Source organism: Molossus molossus, unplaced genomic scaffold (assembly GCF_014108415.1).
Source record: "Molossus molossus isolate mMolMol1 unplaced genomic scaffold, mMolMol1.p scaffold_m16_p_9, whole genome shotgun sequence".
NCBI lineage: Eukaryota > Metazoa > Chordata > Mammalia > Chiroptera > Molossidae > Molossus > Molossus molossus.
The window spans coordinates 96,132,459-96,149,364 of NW_023425403.1; the positions used below are offsets into that span (position 1 = coordinate 96,132,459).

The 16,906-nt window shown below is 39.4% G+C and overlaps 1 protein-coding gene across 6 annotated transcripts in view; it reads left to right on the forward strand.

Annotated features, from left to right (window-relative positions):
• The window catches only part of RNASEH2B (ribonuclease H2 subunit B), an 81,204-nt gene that overhangs the window by 22,762 nt on the left and 41,536 nt on the right, over positions 1 to 16,906 (forward strand). For all 6 annotated transcript variants that reach the window (XM_036250454.1, XM_036250456.1, XM_036250452.1 and 3 more), the window contains exons 3-5: positions 1,605 to 1,712; positions 3,881 to 3,957; positions 9,493 to 9,607. In XM_036250454.1, the coding sequence (XP_036106347.1) occupies positions 1,605 to 1,712; positions 3,881 to 3,957; positions 9,493 to 9,607 (300 nt within the window). The remainder of the gene's footprint in view (positions 1 to 1,604; positions 1,713 to 3,880; positions 3,958 to 9,492; positions 9,608 to 16,906) is intronic.

The window sequence follows — 16,906 nt, forward strand, 5'->3', positions numbered from 1 at the left end:
TTTATTTATCAGAAATGATGGCAAAACAAAGTAGCATTTTTATTTCTCTCTGAAAATATTAATTTTCTCTGGCTTATTTAAGCCCTCTTTTCGTAGAGTAGTTAGCCTCCTATAAAGTAAAATAAACAGGGGCTAAAATAAGAAGACTTTTTTTATCTGATATTCCAATATTATGAGTGGTTTCATTTTTAGCTGTACCTTCTTTATTTTGTTTTGACCAGAAAGCAGTATATTATTTTTCTGCCAAGGGGTGATTTTCTTTTTTGGATTGAAAGCATTGTATATTAAAGAGACACATATTTTATCAGAAGTAATTTTATTTTAACTTTATATTCAGTGTATTTTCTGTTTTATCTTCTAATTTTTAGGCAAAAATATTTAACCATACCATAAATAATCTAGTAATATTGATGATATTATTTATCTCTATATGGATTGTTTTTCCATTAACTTATTTTTATAAGATTTACGTTAAAAGGTTGTTAATTTTATAAGGTTTTGAGTAGATATCTGATACTTAGTAAATCAGAGGATTCTCCTGGTGACTATAATACTGAATAATAAAAGCAAGGGGAAGCCAATGGGTAGTGCCTTGCTGTTGTTATTGTTGCTGGAAAAACATAAAATAGAAGCAATAAGAAAGGAAAAATATTTCTGGCTTCCTCCAGTTTTCTTTTTTTCAAAATGAAATTTGTTCTCTATTATTTGGAGATCCTACTTATGCATAAGGCTAAGTGGAAGTGAGAAACACTTTTTCAAGAGAAGTTTCAGGTAGCAGCAAAAGTTGTAAAGCATTTAATAAAAGCAAAGGTACAGATGTCAGGCTTCCTGTGAATTTTTTTTTTTTTTTTTATCTAAATGCCCATAGACAGAAGAAGTTCGAACAAATGTATTTGCTACATTGACTGTGGAAAAAATAAAGACTAATATTTGCTAACCATTTCTTCTGTGCCAAATACTGTTTTATGAACTTTGTATGTGTGTATTCCCTTTTTTTAATCCTTATGAAAACCCTGCAAAATAGGTTTACTATTGCTCTCATTTTACACATGTGGAAACAGAGGCACAGAAAGGTTTACATAACTTCCCCAAAGTCTGTAGTAGAGATAGATTCGAAGTCCTTGATTTCTCTCTGTTTAGAAAAAAATGTTGTGCTTTCAAGGGCCCTTGCTTTTCCCCTTGAGAGCTGTCCAGGGTCTGCAGGCTCCGCCCCCATCTTGGTCCGGGTGCGTGGGGGCTGCGCGCTGCCCTGGCGGCTGGGGCCAGCCTGCCAGCTGGGTTCCTCTGGCTGCAATGAGATGTGGGTAGTTTGAGGTTTTTTCCCTCCTGGTCTGATGGAGGATTCAATAAGAGGCTTTGTAACAGTTAAGATAAATAATTTGCTTTTTATTATTTATTGGTTTAAGTTCAGTGAGGATTGTAGGGCTGGAAAATAAGCATCTGTATATAATAGCTATGAGCTTTCCTTGAAGTCAGTTTGTATAGAATATATCTATGTGTGTTTATGTTTATATTAGGAACATTCCTCAGAACTATTGGATAGTCTTTTGATTTTTTTTTTTGGTGTGTGAAAACTTACAAATAAAAAACATTTGTCTTAACAGGGGAAGGAGCCCTTTACTTGTTCAATATGTGTCTACCACAGCTGTTTGAAATAAAAGTTTTCAAGGAAAAACACCATTCTTGGTTTATAAATCAATCAGTTCAATCAGGTAAGTGACTAGTGTATATATTACCATTAACTAAACCATATACTCTAGCTTTCCCGTCCTACACAGGCGCGCGGGCCGTCCTGCTTTATTGTCTGGTCGGTGGCTTTTCCTTCCTTGGCATCAGAGCAGGGTTTAATCAAGGAGAAAGGAAAGATAATTTGAGCAAGTTTATAGCAATACCTATGTGCCTTAGATAGTAGGAAATTTAAAACAGTGACAGCTTTTCAGAAAGTGGTGACCTTTGTACCACGGAACGCACATCATCATGGCTGGAAGCTGCTCTTCTTAGCCACATTTGCGGATTTTTAACTTTTTAACGTCTTATTTCCTTGAAAATGAATACTGGTGTAGCTTCAAAAATAGAACAGAATATAACAAAGTTTTAAAAAATGCTTTGTTTTATAAATTACTATTGCCACACCTTCCCCCAAACACACACATGTAGACACACCACACACACACACACAACACCAAAGTTCTATATTTTTTTTAATGTTCCTTTGATTTGGAGTAGTGTCGACTCAGAGGGAAAAGGATGCATGTGTTTTTCTGATGGTTCTGGCAGGGAGGGGCGTGGGGTGGGGGGGGCGTCATGGGATAGTTGAGGCACTCTGCATTCCCTGCCCGTTCTCTCACTGTTTCCAGACAGGGCTGCTTTCTGTTGACCGAGTGTGTGGCTACTCCATGCTGAAGTAGAAAGGTCACTTTGCCTTTCTTCTAAGACATTTCAGAAAAAGGGTTTCATGCTGCTGGTAAATTTCATATACTTGTGTGTATTGAGAATGAAAGTGGTTTTTAGTTGCCAAGATGCAGTGGTAGTCTGGTAGTTGGAATATATGTATTCCCTTCTGTTTTGCTGCTATACTGTTCGTTTGGCAGTATAAGATAGTTCCAACTGCTAATGTAATACATACACTTGCAGTTGGGTCTAGCTAGATAGACAGTAATAACCAGATGAAATTGGTAAATATTGATCATCTCCCATGGACTGAGTTGAATTGGTACCTGTTTTTGTTGGTTTGTTTGTTTTAGTAGTTTTAGGTTCACGGCAAAGGTGTCTGCTTTTTTCATTATTGTCTTCTTTTTAAACTTAACCTTAAAGAGCTGTTTTTAAGAATGGTCATCAGGATATTGTTTTCAGACCTAGAAACCTATTTATAAAATGAACTTTGAGAACCTGATAGGTTGTTTTTATAACTTCTACTTTAAAAAAATATTCAACTAATATCATAATATGAAATTACTTCTTTAATTTTTTTCTTATTATGAAATGGATTCATATATATAATTTAGTGTTAGAATGTCTTGACTGTATAGTAGATTGCTCTATTAGAGAATGAAAGTAAGTACATGTATTTCCTGAAACCAAATGAATAAGTATAGAGATAAATGAATTGTTTATTGTTCTATTTGGTGAAATTCCTCTTCTGATTCATTTCTGTGGGAGAGGAAGTCTGGGAAGCTTGGAGGGGAGTGTGACAGGAACGGGGAGTAGCTAGGCTCGTTTGCTTGACTTGCCGTTTTCCTTTCAGCCTGACAGCACCGCTATCCTTACTGCGGAGTTTCCAGTTTCTTGTGTGCAGTCTTGTTAACTCCTGTCCTCTTGCCTTTTTCTTTGGGGTAGGGAGATTGGGTAGTTTCTAGGGTGGGTAACAACCTTCTGAGCTTTGCCATTAGCATTTCAGAGCTGTGGGCCCACAGAATAGAAGGAGCTATGTACAGAGAGAATATGACTGCTTTTCCATGGCTTTGTCCTCAGAGTCATAGGAAATTACCTTATACTGCAGCTTTACAGATAGACTTATGTAGGTTTCCTATGTTTACATGGTTCACATTTGTTCATATTTTCCCCAACCCTTGCTTTTTAGGAGGCAGTGGAGAGGACCTCTGTTAAAAACTATTTTGAAGGAGAAATGGAAAGTTAAAGATGAAGTTTAGTGTTAGGTCTCATCCGCACACAGGGGTTTGAAGCTCTTTGGAATAAAATCATATGGACCACATTCTGCCTTTTGAGAGACTGGCATATAATCTTGGGCCTGTGTAAGAAGAGCTTCTAGTATGGAATTTCATGTAGTTTTCAGTGAATTATTTCCACATTGGGATTAAGATGAAATGACTAAATTGTCTTTTCAGACATTGATTCCCTTTGTTCTCTTTTGAATCTATAGGAGGTCTTCTCCACTTTGCCACACCGATGGACCCTCTGTTTCTGCTCCTCCACTACCTTATAAAGGCTGATAAAGAGGTGAGTTTCCAGTTTAGGATAATAACTATGAGGAACCAGACTAGATTGTTTTTTGCTTGATCTCCTCTCTCCTTTTAATAATCCAAATTAAGATAATCCAAATGTAGATTCTCCACAGTTCAGATTTAGATTGGTTGGTATAGAACATGTGTATCACATGTGCTGGTATAGATTAGTGAGACCTGAGAACCCCACCTTAATCATGGGCTAGCTTACCTGTGACTTCTGACAACTGCCTGACCCTCTATGCTGTCTGTGTGCGTTACTTGTTTGATACAACCTGCAATGAAAGATTTTATTAAGTACTCATTAGTTTTAAAATATTATACAAATGTTGATCTCAGGTCTTAAGAGACGAAAGATAGTATCTTTTTTCATTTTCTTATTTGTGAGACATTGTGAAATAGGTAAACAGGGGCATGTCTAGTAAAGCTCATTAATGGGGAAGCTCTCGTTGAGACTTAAGGAATTCCAGATGGATAAAATTTACCTTAAGACAGAGTTTATTAATAGCCAGAGGTTCTGAAACATTTTGTTCTCAGGATACTTTTACACTCCTGAAAATTATTAGGGATCCCAAAGAGCTTTTTGTTCTTGTGGGTTTTATCTATCAATATTTGCTACATTAGAAATTAAAACTGAGAAATTTAAAAAATAATTTTATTAATTTATTTTAAAGTAAAAACAATAAGCCTAGTGCATGTTACCAAAAATAATACATTTTCTTTTTTTTTTTTTAATCCTCACCCAAGGATATTTTTTTATTTATCTTCAGGTAGAGTGGGAGGGAGGGAGAGAGAGATAGAAACATTGACATGAGAGAGACACATCAACTGGCTGCCTCTCACACCACCCTGACCAGGGCCAAGGACGAACTGCAACTGAGGTCCGTGCCCTTGGCCGGAATCGAACCTGCAACTCATTGGTCCGCAGGCCAACGCTGCAACTGCTGAGCCAAACCGGCCAGGGCATAAATAACACATTTTCAATGAAACAAAATTTCAGTTTCAATAAAATTCAGTGGCAAATGTGGCATTACCTAACGTTTTTGTAAGTCTCTTTGATCTGTGGCTTAGTAGAAGACAACTGGATTCTCGTATCTGCTTCTGCATTCAGTCCATTACATTTTTCTGATGGAAGTATATGAAGAATATGCAGCCTTACACAGATATGTAGTCAGAAAACGGAAAAATAGTCTAACAGCCTTTTCAGACAATTGTGGATGTTCATCTCTGGCACTGCTCCAGACATCAGCAAGGCACAGCAGTGTCTTCAGAGTCTGCGGTGTGGGTCTGAGCCTGGCAGGGACTTTCCACGCTGTGTATCACTGAGATCCATTGGTTTGTCTTGCACTACCCAATCTCCCTACCCCAAAGAAAAAGGCAAGAGGGCAGGAGTTAACAAGACTGCACACAAGAAACTGGAAACTCCGCAGTAAGGTTAGCGGTGCTGTCAGGCTGAAAGGAAAAAGGCAAGTCAAGCAAACGAGCCTAGCTGCTCCCCGTTCCTGTCACACTCCCCTCCAAGCTTCCCAGACTTCCTCTCCCACAGAAATGAATCAGAAGAGGAATTTCACCAAATAGAACAATAAACAATTCATCTATCTCTATACTTATTATTGGTTTCAGGAAATACATGTACTTTCATTCTCTAACAGAGCAAGTTACCTATGTGTAACTTCGGAAAGTATTCTTTCACTGGGTTATGCTGATTTTCCAAATGTTGACACATCTCATTACACAGACACACACACACATTCACATTCACCTTTGTTGATACCATCACTGATCTTATCAAAACCTGTCAAAGCATTGGGAGGCTATCGCAATGGCAGACACAAATTTTCTACAATTCGAATTTTTGTTTGAAAGTTCAAATTTTATCGTTGGCTGTAAGTCCTGTCAGCCTTTCCCCTGAAGTGGCAGGTTCACTTCTTTTTTTTTTTTAATCTTCACCCGAGGACACTTTTTCATTTTTTGTTCAGATAGCATGGGAGGGAGAGAGAGAGAGAAAAATCGATGTGAAAGGGACACATTGAGTGGCTGCCACCTGCACGACCCAACCAGGGCCAGGGACAAACTGCAGCCGAGGTACACGCCCTTAGCAGGAACCGAACCCAGGTCTCTGTACCACAGGCCGACGCTCTAACCACTTAGCAACCCGGCCAGGGCAGCAGGTTCACTTCTTTATGTTCTGCCAAATATCCAAGTCTGTGTCACCAGTTCATAGTGGGTTTTGTTTTGTTTTCAGGTAGAAATGGTATCCACGAGAAAATAGCTACTTTAGCTCGCAACTCGACACAAGTGTTTTCCTTGAGACAGTCCTGCACCTTCACAGGCAGCAGAAGCACTTTGCTTTCATCATACAGACTATTTAAGAGATTTGCACTCAAGAGTGAAGATTTAAATAAAAGTAATTGCTCCTACTTTTTTGTTTGAATCCTCACCCAAGAGTATATTTCATCCTTAGACAGAGAGGGAAGAAGGGAGACAGAGAAAGAGAGAAAGATCGATGTGAGAGAGACACATTGATTGGTTGCCTTCTGCACGACCCCATCCAGGGCCAGGGACCCAACCGTAACTGAGGTCTGTGCCCTTGACTGCAGTCCAACCCATGACTCTTTGGTCTATGGGCCAATGCTCTAAGGTTAATGCTCTAACCACTGAGAAAACCGGCCACAGCAATTGCTTGTACTTCTAATCAAGCATATCGATTAGTGAAACTTAAGTGAAACTGGCCAGTTTTTAACTACTTGTGCACGATGCTGAAGAACTCATTGGCTGCCAGGACAGGTTGTTGTCACCACCTTGACTACTGGATGCTGACAAGCCCACGGTGTTACCCACCTTTGTGTTGGAATCTTCAGTGCAAATGTCAACACAGTGGAAACACAAATAGCATCTTAGTAGTATTATTGAAAGTAGTTTTGAGCTTGTGGGCCCCTGAAAGGATATTGAGGACTTTCAGGGATCCACCAACCACAGTTTGAAACTTTGAACAACTTTAAGGAATAAATGTTATTTAAACCCCTTAGAAGAATTTAATTTTTGTACTGTAGTTTAAATGTTTATGAGTTTGTCTCATGTAATCCTTAGACCTTATTTCCAAAACTTCTATGTTGGGCTATATCAGTAGAGTTTGCTGTATGTACTAAAATGTAATAAAACTGACTTAAAACTTAAGTCGTGCTTTCTCCTGATGCAACTTGGCTTCTTTTATTTTCTTTTTTTCCTACGTCCTCTGTCCTTTCGTGTGGATTAGTGAAGTTTTATTCCTTAGTTCAGTCATGTTTCCCGTAATCTGGAAGCTATCTTGGTAGACAGTATAATAGAGCGTATCAGCAGTGAGGCTAGTGAATCATGGGTGTCTCAAATGGTTCTGGTCACCACCAGGAAGGGCTGGCAGTTTTCAGGAGGAGGTTGAAACTTCAGTGGGCTCCCATTTGTTTTCGGGGTACATTGACCAAGAGAAAGCCACCAAGCAGCCTTAGTGCTTGCATTGGTGAACATTTAAAGCCCCCCACCCCTTGCCCTGGCCGGTGTTACTGAATGGTTAGAGCGTCGGCCTGCACACTGAGAGGTGTAAGTTTGATTCCCAGTCAAGGGCTAGTACCTGGGTTGCAGGTTCAATCCCTGGCCCCTGTGGGTGGGGCATATGTGGGAGGAAACTGATCATGTATCTCTTTCGTATCGATGTTTTTCTCTCTCCCCACCCCCTTCTACTTTTTCTGAAAATCAATGGAGAAAATATCCTCAGGTGGGGATTAACAGAAAAGTAGAAAATAAAGCCTCCCAACACCCATATTTTGGCAGTGTTTCCCTATTTTGCATTAAGACCATGACTAGTGGATTAACCCTCAGCCTGACCTTCTGGGAATCTCTGGAGATGCTATGGCTCATTCAGGTTGACAGACACAGAATGAAACAGAAATCCTGCTCAAGGTAGTGAACCAGTGAAATGTTTAGGTATTTCCTCCCCTATATTCTAGACATGATCTTTTTCTATTTAGTTAAAAATATATATTGGTACACACTTTTAAAATGTTGGCTTATTCTTTTTTTAAAATAAATTTTTATTAATTTCTTTAGAGAGAGAGGAAGGGCGAGAGAAATAGAAACATTGATATGAGAGCGAAGCATCGATTGGCTGCCTCCTGCACACCCCTAACTGGGGATCAAGTCCACAACCCTGGGCAAGTGCCCTGACTGGGAATCTACACTGTTCATGGGACAACACTCAGTCCACTGAGCCACACCAGCTGGGCGATTTACTCTTTTATAATCATAATATTTATTGTAACATCAGAAGAAATAATTGTTATTCTAGCTATCTCAACTGTTATTAACTGTATTCAAAGTGAGTTGCTTATTACATTTTCTTTTTATGTATATATAGTAAAGGAAACAAGAACGAAACTTTAATTATGAAATTACATTGTGACTCTGTGGTAGTCTATATATATACAAAATATTGTTTTAAGGTAGTTAAATATTTAAAATGTGGATTATGGAAGGATATAAATTAAGGTGGAAATCTGAAGACAATAAGACTTGGGAAATCTGAATTATATTTACTATCTGAAGGAAAAAGAGAACATTTAAATTGAGGTATTTCTTGCCACTTGTTAACCTGACTGGTAGTTTGACAAGGCATCACACATGCTACTGAATGAATGAGAAGATTTCATCCTGAAAACAAAGAAAGCTATGTTTGCAGGAAGAAGACTGATCAGACACTGTTTTTCTGTCTTCAGATGGAATTCCCACTAATAGAAAAGAGTGAGCTAGAAGTGGGATGTGGGCAACACCATACAGCTTTACAAATTCTGGTGCCCCAAGTCCAGGGGCTAATAACTTGGACAGACTTCTGCTCTCATACCACTAGTAAAGCTAAGAAAAACGAAACCTATTTGAGAAGAAGGATGTTTTGAATTTCCAGTCCATTGGCCACCAGGCCATACTAACTTTTCTAGCCAAACCTGGTTTGGTGAGTCTGCAGCTTCCTTGTGCTTATGCCTCTACTCTCTCTTCTTTCATTATGGTCGAAATCTGGAAGCACTGTCAGATAGCTCTGACCGGAGGAGATTCCCTTTTGGTATTTTTCTTTTTCTTGCCATGTTTAAAGCCCTGGAGAACTGAGGGTGGGGGAAGGGAGACGAGCGCTCTGGGCTTCATGGTCAGGACTCCTGCTTTGTGACCTTAGCTGGTTCTTTTTCAAATTAAATGGGTTGGACCAGCCCTAGGCAATCTACCATTGATGCAAGTTTCCCCAACTTCCAGTGCTTTTCCAGAATTTTGTTGCCCTGTTTTATCCAGTGACCATACTGCTGAGGTTGGAACTCTTCCCAGAGCTTCCTGAAGGGAGCTGAGAGTCATTTCTGGAGCCTATCTCAGTTTAGGGGTTTCTTGGGTGGAACAAGTGACTTTGAACTTAGTATAAAAGTCCAGCTATGAGGTAATATATCATCTTTTTTTTTAACATATGAGTTTGTTGACCAGTGTGCTTGCATTCTGATTGACTGAAGTCTTTTCTCAGGGAAAGTTTCAGCCTCTAGATCAAGTCGTGGTGGATGACATGTTTCCGAATTGCATCTTATTGCTGAAACTTCCTGAACTTGAGAAGTTACTTCGACATGTGACAGAGGAAAAAGGTACTTGAAATCAGGTGGTGGCAGCTGGAAAGGCAGGACCTGTCTGAGAACGGAGCTGCTTGAAGGCCCACTGCATGTCGTGCTGCTTCTACATGGGTCACAGGGGAAACTGCCATTCAGATTCTGCTCCCAATTCTCAATTCTAGTTCTCTATTGCTTTGGAGTTTCTGGTCTTTGACATTCCAACCAGTAAAATGTGGTGGCCTGTCTCCTACAGAGCCAGGATTCACAAGGCTTGGGCTTTAGTCTCAGTTCTTTGAATTAGTCCATGACTTTTACTGCTTTCTGTCTCAGATTTCTCATTTGTAAAATTACATGAAACCTTTACCGTTATTGATTGAAGAAGCATTTATTGAGTATCTACTGAGAAGCATACATTGAGCACTGGTGTTAGGCTCTGGCAATATTTATTTTAAGACATTATTCTCTCTCTCCCTTAGCTTTGAGTCTGATAGGAGCAAAGACAAGTAGAGCAAACAGTAGGGACTAATGGAAGTGAACTCTGGGTTTCCTGGGGATGTACAGGACAGGTTTATAACCTGGCCTGGGTTGCATGGGAATGCAGGTCAGTGAGTGTTGTGTTTCTCTCCTTAGAGAGAAATGACCTCCTAGTGGAGTCCTGAAGGAGACTTCAGTAGCCACATAACAGAGGCCTGAACATATGGAAAAGTTTGTCACATTCAGGAAATTCCAAGTGGCCAGGATATAGGATGCCAGGGACTGATTTAGGTCAATAAGGAAGTAATGGGGCGGGAGTGTTGGGCAAATGTTCAGGTGGTGAAGGGTGTTATATTTTTCTGGACTTTACCTAATCATACTGGAATGTCAGCAAAGGTTTAAGCAGAAAGGTGGTAGTGTGGAGTATACTGGAGAAGCTGAGGCCAGATTTACAGAGGCCGCCATAGTGGTCTAAGCGAGAGATGATGGAAGCCTGACCTTAGGAGATGGAGCTAGAAGAAAGTAGCAATTTGGAGGTAAAACCTACCTCATTTGGTGGTTGGATGGTAATGAAGGAGAAGGAGGAGGCGAGGAAGACTTCTGGGTTTGTCCCTTGACCAATGGGATGTGTACTGCTGGCATCCTGGAGACAGGAAACATGGCTGGGAGGAGTAGGCCGCGGTAACAAAGAGGTGAAGTTTAGATAATTATCCCTTTGGATTGTGAGAGGAGGAAGTGACGCAGTGTGTGTGACTGTGTTTTGGACAGTTAGAAGTACTATACAGATGATCATCATTGTCTCAGGAAATCATCCAAGTAGTTTCAGGGTTAATATGGAAACAGTACAGAACCAAAACAGGCTGATAAGTTGTGGTTGTTCAAGGTCACAGACAGTTTGGCCAACTAGGACAGATCTTCTGGGACCAAGAAAGTGGTGATTCCCAGAAGTGTAAGCTTGTGCAGTGGGAAAGGGAAGAACCTCGTTGATTGCATTGTACATGTGAGGGGTCTACTTAATTCACACTTGGCCTGATTTAACACTTTATTTTGTATCTGAGGGGTGTGTGGTGCCAAGGTTTTATCAAGGCAGTCCATTAAAGACATTCCCTGATGCTGAGCTTGGCAGGGGATCGCAGTCTTTTTCTGGTGACAAATGTGTAGTTCATAACTATTTCTGAAAGCTAACGTAATCAGAAATAATTACAATTCATTTTAATTTTGTCAAGTTAACATTGTTGAAAATACAATTAACTCTCATTATCCAAAGTTCTTATGTTAGCTGTATATGAACAGTTAAACCCAAACCCAGATTCAGAAAGTATTAATGCATTGCCATGTGCTAGTTTACAGACTGTTTCCAAGCAAGAGCGCCCCCTCCTCCCTTCCTCTGTGCACACAGAACCCTGACCACTTCTGAACCATTATCTGAGCACCTGTCCTAATCTCTGTCGCTTCTCAGCACCGCCCAGCCTCTGGAAGTGCTGTGTACTGGAAGTGCACTTGCAGTATTGACTTTGTTTGGCTCTAAATAACCAGTTGTGCACTTCAAAACATCGTTCATTTTCCTTTGCAGCTTATGCTGTCCTTATATGTAGAACTCACATAAAGAAAAATATTGTACATGTTTTTGTTTTGGGTCAAGGAGTGAAGCAAGTAATGTGGACTTGCTTGTGTACATTATGGTGAAGATGCCTTTTTGAGGATGAGGCATGAAAGATCTTTGTCTTGATTTGATTTTGTTCTTAAACCTTCCATCATTTTAAGATTTACAGACTGTAGTTCATTAGGGGAAGAATTTGATTATTGAAGAAAACTGCCAAGACTTCTAGAGAAGTGAAATTTAATCTGAAATACTTTGTGCTTTTTCATACTGTCATTAAAAAAGAAAGAAAGAAAAATTTGGCCCTGGCTGATTTTGCTCAGTGGTTAGAGTGTCGGCCCGCAGACCAGTTAGTTGTGGGTTTGATTCTGGTCAAGGGCATGTACCCCGGTTGGGGTCATGTGGGAGGCGACCAGTCGATATGTCTCTCTCACATCAATATTTCTCTCTCTCTCTCCCTCTCTCACGCTCTCTCCCACTCTATCTGAACAAAAATGGAAAAAATATCTTCAGGTAAGGATTGAAAAAGAAAATTTGAAGCCTGGAGTTTTTAGAAACCTGGGGTAGGTAAAGGTTGATAATATATCTGCTTTGAAAATGGAAGTATATAAACAGGTGAAGCATTTGTTTTTTAATTTAAAATTTTAAATGTACAGAAAAATTCAGAGGAAAAAAATACAAATATTATTTGTACCAACCTCAATAATCAAAATATTACTATTTTGTTATATTTTCTTCATATCTCTTTTGGGGAGAGAATTTCTTTAAGAACAATCTGGTAATCTGATCTCAGGATCTGATGTCCTGCAAGGAAAATTAAAAATGTATTTGCACCCTGGCTGCTGTGGTTCAGTGGTTAGAGTGTTGGCCTGCATACCAAAGAGTCATGGGTTTGATTCCCAGTCAAGGGCATGTACCTGGGTTGCAGGTTCAGTCCCTGGCCATGACCACATTCAGGAGACAACCAATTAATGTATCTTTCTCTCCTCTCCTCCCTTCCACTCTCTATAAAAATCAATGGAAAAAAATATCCTCCAGTGAGGATTAACAAAAAAAAATGTTTTTGCTTTATGGTTTTGAACAAATCATTCAAACTTTCTGGCATCCTTTATCTGTCAGATGAGTCTGAAGGGTTGAGAGTGTCCCCTGTTCTGTCACACATTATAATTAGTATTCTGCAAAGTTGTTCTAAGTCATAAAATAAAACTTACATTCTGTTAAAGTCATAGTGTTGAAATTTCTGAATGACCAACATCTGAACATTATTTAAATATTGCAGTTAAAAGTATCTGGTATCTACCATAAAGATATGCTTCAGAAATTAAATGAAATAATACAAATAAATGGATGCCCAGAGAGTGCTGGGTATATAGTAAATGCTTAATAAATGTTAGAACAATTAAAGATTCTAAATTAGAAATTTTTAATTCTTTGCTGATGTTTAAGTACTAGGTACACAGTAGGTGACCGGTACACATTTGTTGATGGTCCGTTTGTTAATGTATGTATTCAGATGGTTTAGGGGAGTGGGGATAATCTGATAGTAAAAATATCTTCCATATATTGAGAAATTATTCTATACCATCTCTGTACTTATTGTTTTACATATATTATTGAATCCTTACAGTAATTTACTTTTATTGTTTTTATAACCTGCATTTTTACAAATGAGGAAAGTGAGGCTCAAAGGGTTTAAGTAAGTTGACTAACATCATAGAACTTGAAGTGGTAGAATCAAGATTTGAATTCATGTCTGTCTGTCTGTCTGACAGCGCTTACCCTTCTTACAACTGTGTAACATATCCACGATACTCTGTTACAGTGCTTAGATGTCACATGTAAAACTAGGAACTGTTTAAAAATCTTGTGTCACCTCTTAATAACTTCCCTTTGCAAGGCAAAAAGAAAGGGAGAGGAAAGGAGACAGAACTTCGATAGCTTAAGGAAAGGGAACTGTTGGAATTTTGGCAGTGAGCTTTCTATTTTCAAGGCACTGTATTATCCTGTTTTAGTGATGGCCTTGGGTACTGGCTGCTTATTTGATTTGGGTTTATTGTCCATTTATAAGTTGTTTGGTTCCATTCTTTGTATTTTATTGTTAGGATTTTTAAATAAGAAACAAAGAAGACTACTCACGAGTGGTCAGGTAACATGCATGACGGAACAAAGATAAAGAAGAGAGTTGCTATTTTTTAACTTGCATCCTGTCTACGGGCCCTGTGCAGATACAGTAAAACCCCAAGTACTCAGATTTCCTAGCCACCTATTTGATATTGGACTCCAGATGCTGTCTTAAAAGTCAACAGCATTAAAGATCTGGTTAAGCCTTCTAGGTTTATGAAAACCTTCCCCTCTTGCCTTCTCCCTGCCAAATAAACCCAGCCACAGTTGTTTGTATCCTGAATGATGATGGCGATGACCTCAGTTAGCACCGCCGGCTTTGCTAGTGAAGGAAATGATGTGTCTCTGTTTGCTAGCTCTGGGGCTCAGCATGTTTCCTGCCCGAGAAGCTCACGTTCGGTGGAGAGATGACAAGGAAAAGGACTGATAAAGGGTTATGAACTTCATCTCGAGTGTAACTCTGTTTCGTATCGCAAGCGAAAGCTACACTGCTCTGTCCAATGTGATTAGCAGGGAGAGCCAGGAAAACTCACCTGATTAAAATGCCCTGAGGACAGTTGCCAAGTTTCTATCCCCAGGAGTTTCTCAGTTGTAGGAAACATTGAGAAAGGAGATGTGAAAATGTGCTCTAGGCAGTTTGTTCTACAATCCATCAGGGAAATTCAAGTTTGTGAACAGATGACCCAATTGCTGAACATGTTATTTAATTGTGGCCTCACTTTCATTCCATCTTTATTTTGTAAACCCAGTCTTTCCAGATGTTATGAGACCAGTTTTATAGACACCAGACACATTAGGGAAAAAAACCTTTCCAGCATATGTGCACACTATCTAATTCACTAACTTGCAAGTATGAAATTCAGGACATGAGCAAACATGTTGTGGTATTTTTCATAATTATGGGTAATCTGTGGGCTTTATGAGTATTTTAAACTTCCTTGCTTATAAAAATTTGTGAATTTTAAAGGTAAGCAGTAGTTTATGCACTTGGTCCTTGTGTAACATTATGGGATATTCAAGCTTGATTTTCTTCTGTTTTGTTAATCCTTACCTGAGGATATATATTTTTCCATTGATTTGTAAAAAGAGCAGAAGAGAGGGAGGCAGAGGAGAAAACATCAGTGTGAGAGAGACACATCAATTGGTTGCCTCCCCATGACCCTGACCAGGGACAGGGATGGAACCTGCAACCAGGTACATGCCCTTGACTGGGAATTGAATCCAAGACCCTTCAGTGTTGCTGATGTACTAATCACTGAGCCGCACTAGTCAGGACTCAAGCTCGATATTTCTTTTTTTAGCTTAAGTTTTATTTTATTTTTAATTTTTTTTATCAATTTATTTTTGTTACAGATGTTTCTCAATTTTCCCCCATTGACACCCTCCTCCCCTTCCCCCCGCCCCATCCCCAGCTTTGTTGCTTATGTTCATTGGTCATGCATACATGCATGTAATTTCTATGGTTTATCTCTTCCCTCCCCTCCCACCCCCTCTCCTCTGAGCAGGGTCACCTCTATTTCTCTGGGTTAATTTTGTTCATCAGTTTGTTTAGTTCATTATATTCCACAAATAAGTGAGATCATGTGATATTTGTCTCTCTCTGCTTGGCTTATTTCGCTTAGCATAATACTCTCCAGGTCCTACCATGCCATCTCAAAGGATAAGAGATCTTTCTTTCTTACAGCTGCATAGTATTCCATTGTATACATGTACCACAGCTTTTTTATCCACTCATCTACTGATGGACACTTGCGTTGTTTCCAGATCTTAGCTATTGTAAATAGTGCTGCTATGAACATAGGGGTACATATATTCTTTCTGATTGGTGTTTCAGGTTTTTTAGGGTATATTCCTAGAAGTGGGATCACTGGGTCAAATAAATGGCAGTTCAATTTTTAACTTTTTGAGGTAACACCATAGTGTTTTCCATAGTGGCTGCACCAGTTTGAATTCCCACCAGCAGTGTACTAGTGTCCCCTTTTCTCCACACCCTCACCAACACTCGTTTGATGATTTGTTGATGGTGGCCATTCTGACAGGTGTGAGGCAATACCTCATAGTTGTTTTAATTTGCTTCTCTCTGATGATTAGTGACGTTGAGCATATGTCTCTTGGCCATTTGTATGTTTTGTTTGGACAGATGTCTATTTAGGTCCTCTGCCCATTTTTTTTTTTTTTTTCAATTTTTTAAATCTTTATTGTTGAATGTAGAATGTATTACAGATGTTCCACATTTTTTCCCCCATTGACTCCCTCCTCCCCACTCCCCCTCCCGCCTCTTCCCACACTATTATCTGTGTCCATTGGTTATGCATATAAGTTCTTTGGTTTATTTCTTCCCACCCCCCCAGCCCCTTTCCCTTTGAGGTTTGTCAGTTTAGCAACCAATTTGTACTTCTTAATCCCTTCACCTTTTTCACCCATTCCCCCAAACCCCCTCCCATCTGGCAACCAACAAAATGTTCTCTGTATCTATGAGAGTGTTTCTGTTCTATCTGTTCATTTTGTTTGTAGATTCCATTGTCGATAGATATGTATTCATGGCCATTTTGTTTGTTCATGTATTTTATCTTTTTCTTCAAAAAGACCCTTCATCATTTCATATAATAACGGTTTGGTGGTGATGAACTCCTTTAACTTTTTCTTGTCTGGGAAAGTCTTTGTATGGCCATCGATTCTAAATGACAGCTTTGCAGGGTAGAGTACTCTTGGTTGTAGGTTCTTGCTTTCCATCACTCTGAATATTTCTTGCCACTCCCTTCTGGCCTGCAAAGTTTCTTTTGAGAAATCAGCTGATAGCCTTATGGGAACTCCCTTGTAGGTAACTAGCTGCCTTTCTCTTGCTGCTTTTAAGATTCTCTCTTTATCTTGAACCTTTTGCATTTTGATGATGATGTGTCTTGGTGTGGGCCTCTTGGGGTTCATCTTATTTGGGACTCTCTGTGCATTCTGGACTTGTATGTCTGTTTCCTTCACCAAGTTAGGAAAGTTTTCTGCCATTATTGTTTCAAACAGGTTTTCGATTTCTTGTTCTCTTTCTTCTCCTTCCGGCACCCCCAAGATGCGAATGTTGGCCTGCTTGAAGTTGTCCCAGAGGCTCCTTACACTAGTCTCATTTTTTTTGGATTCCTTTTTCTTTT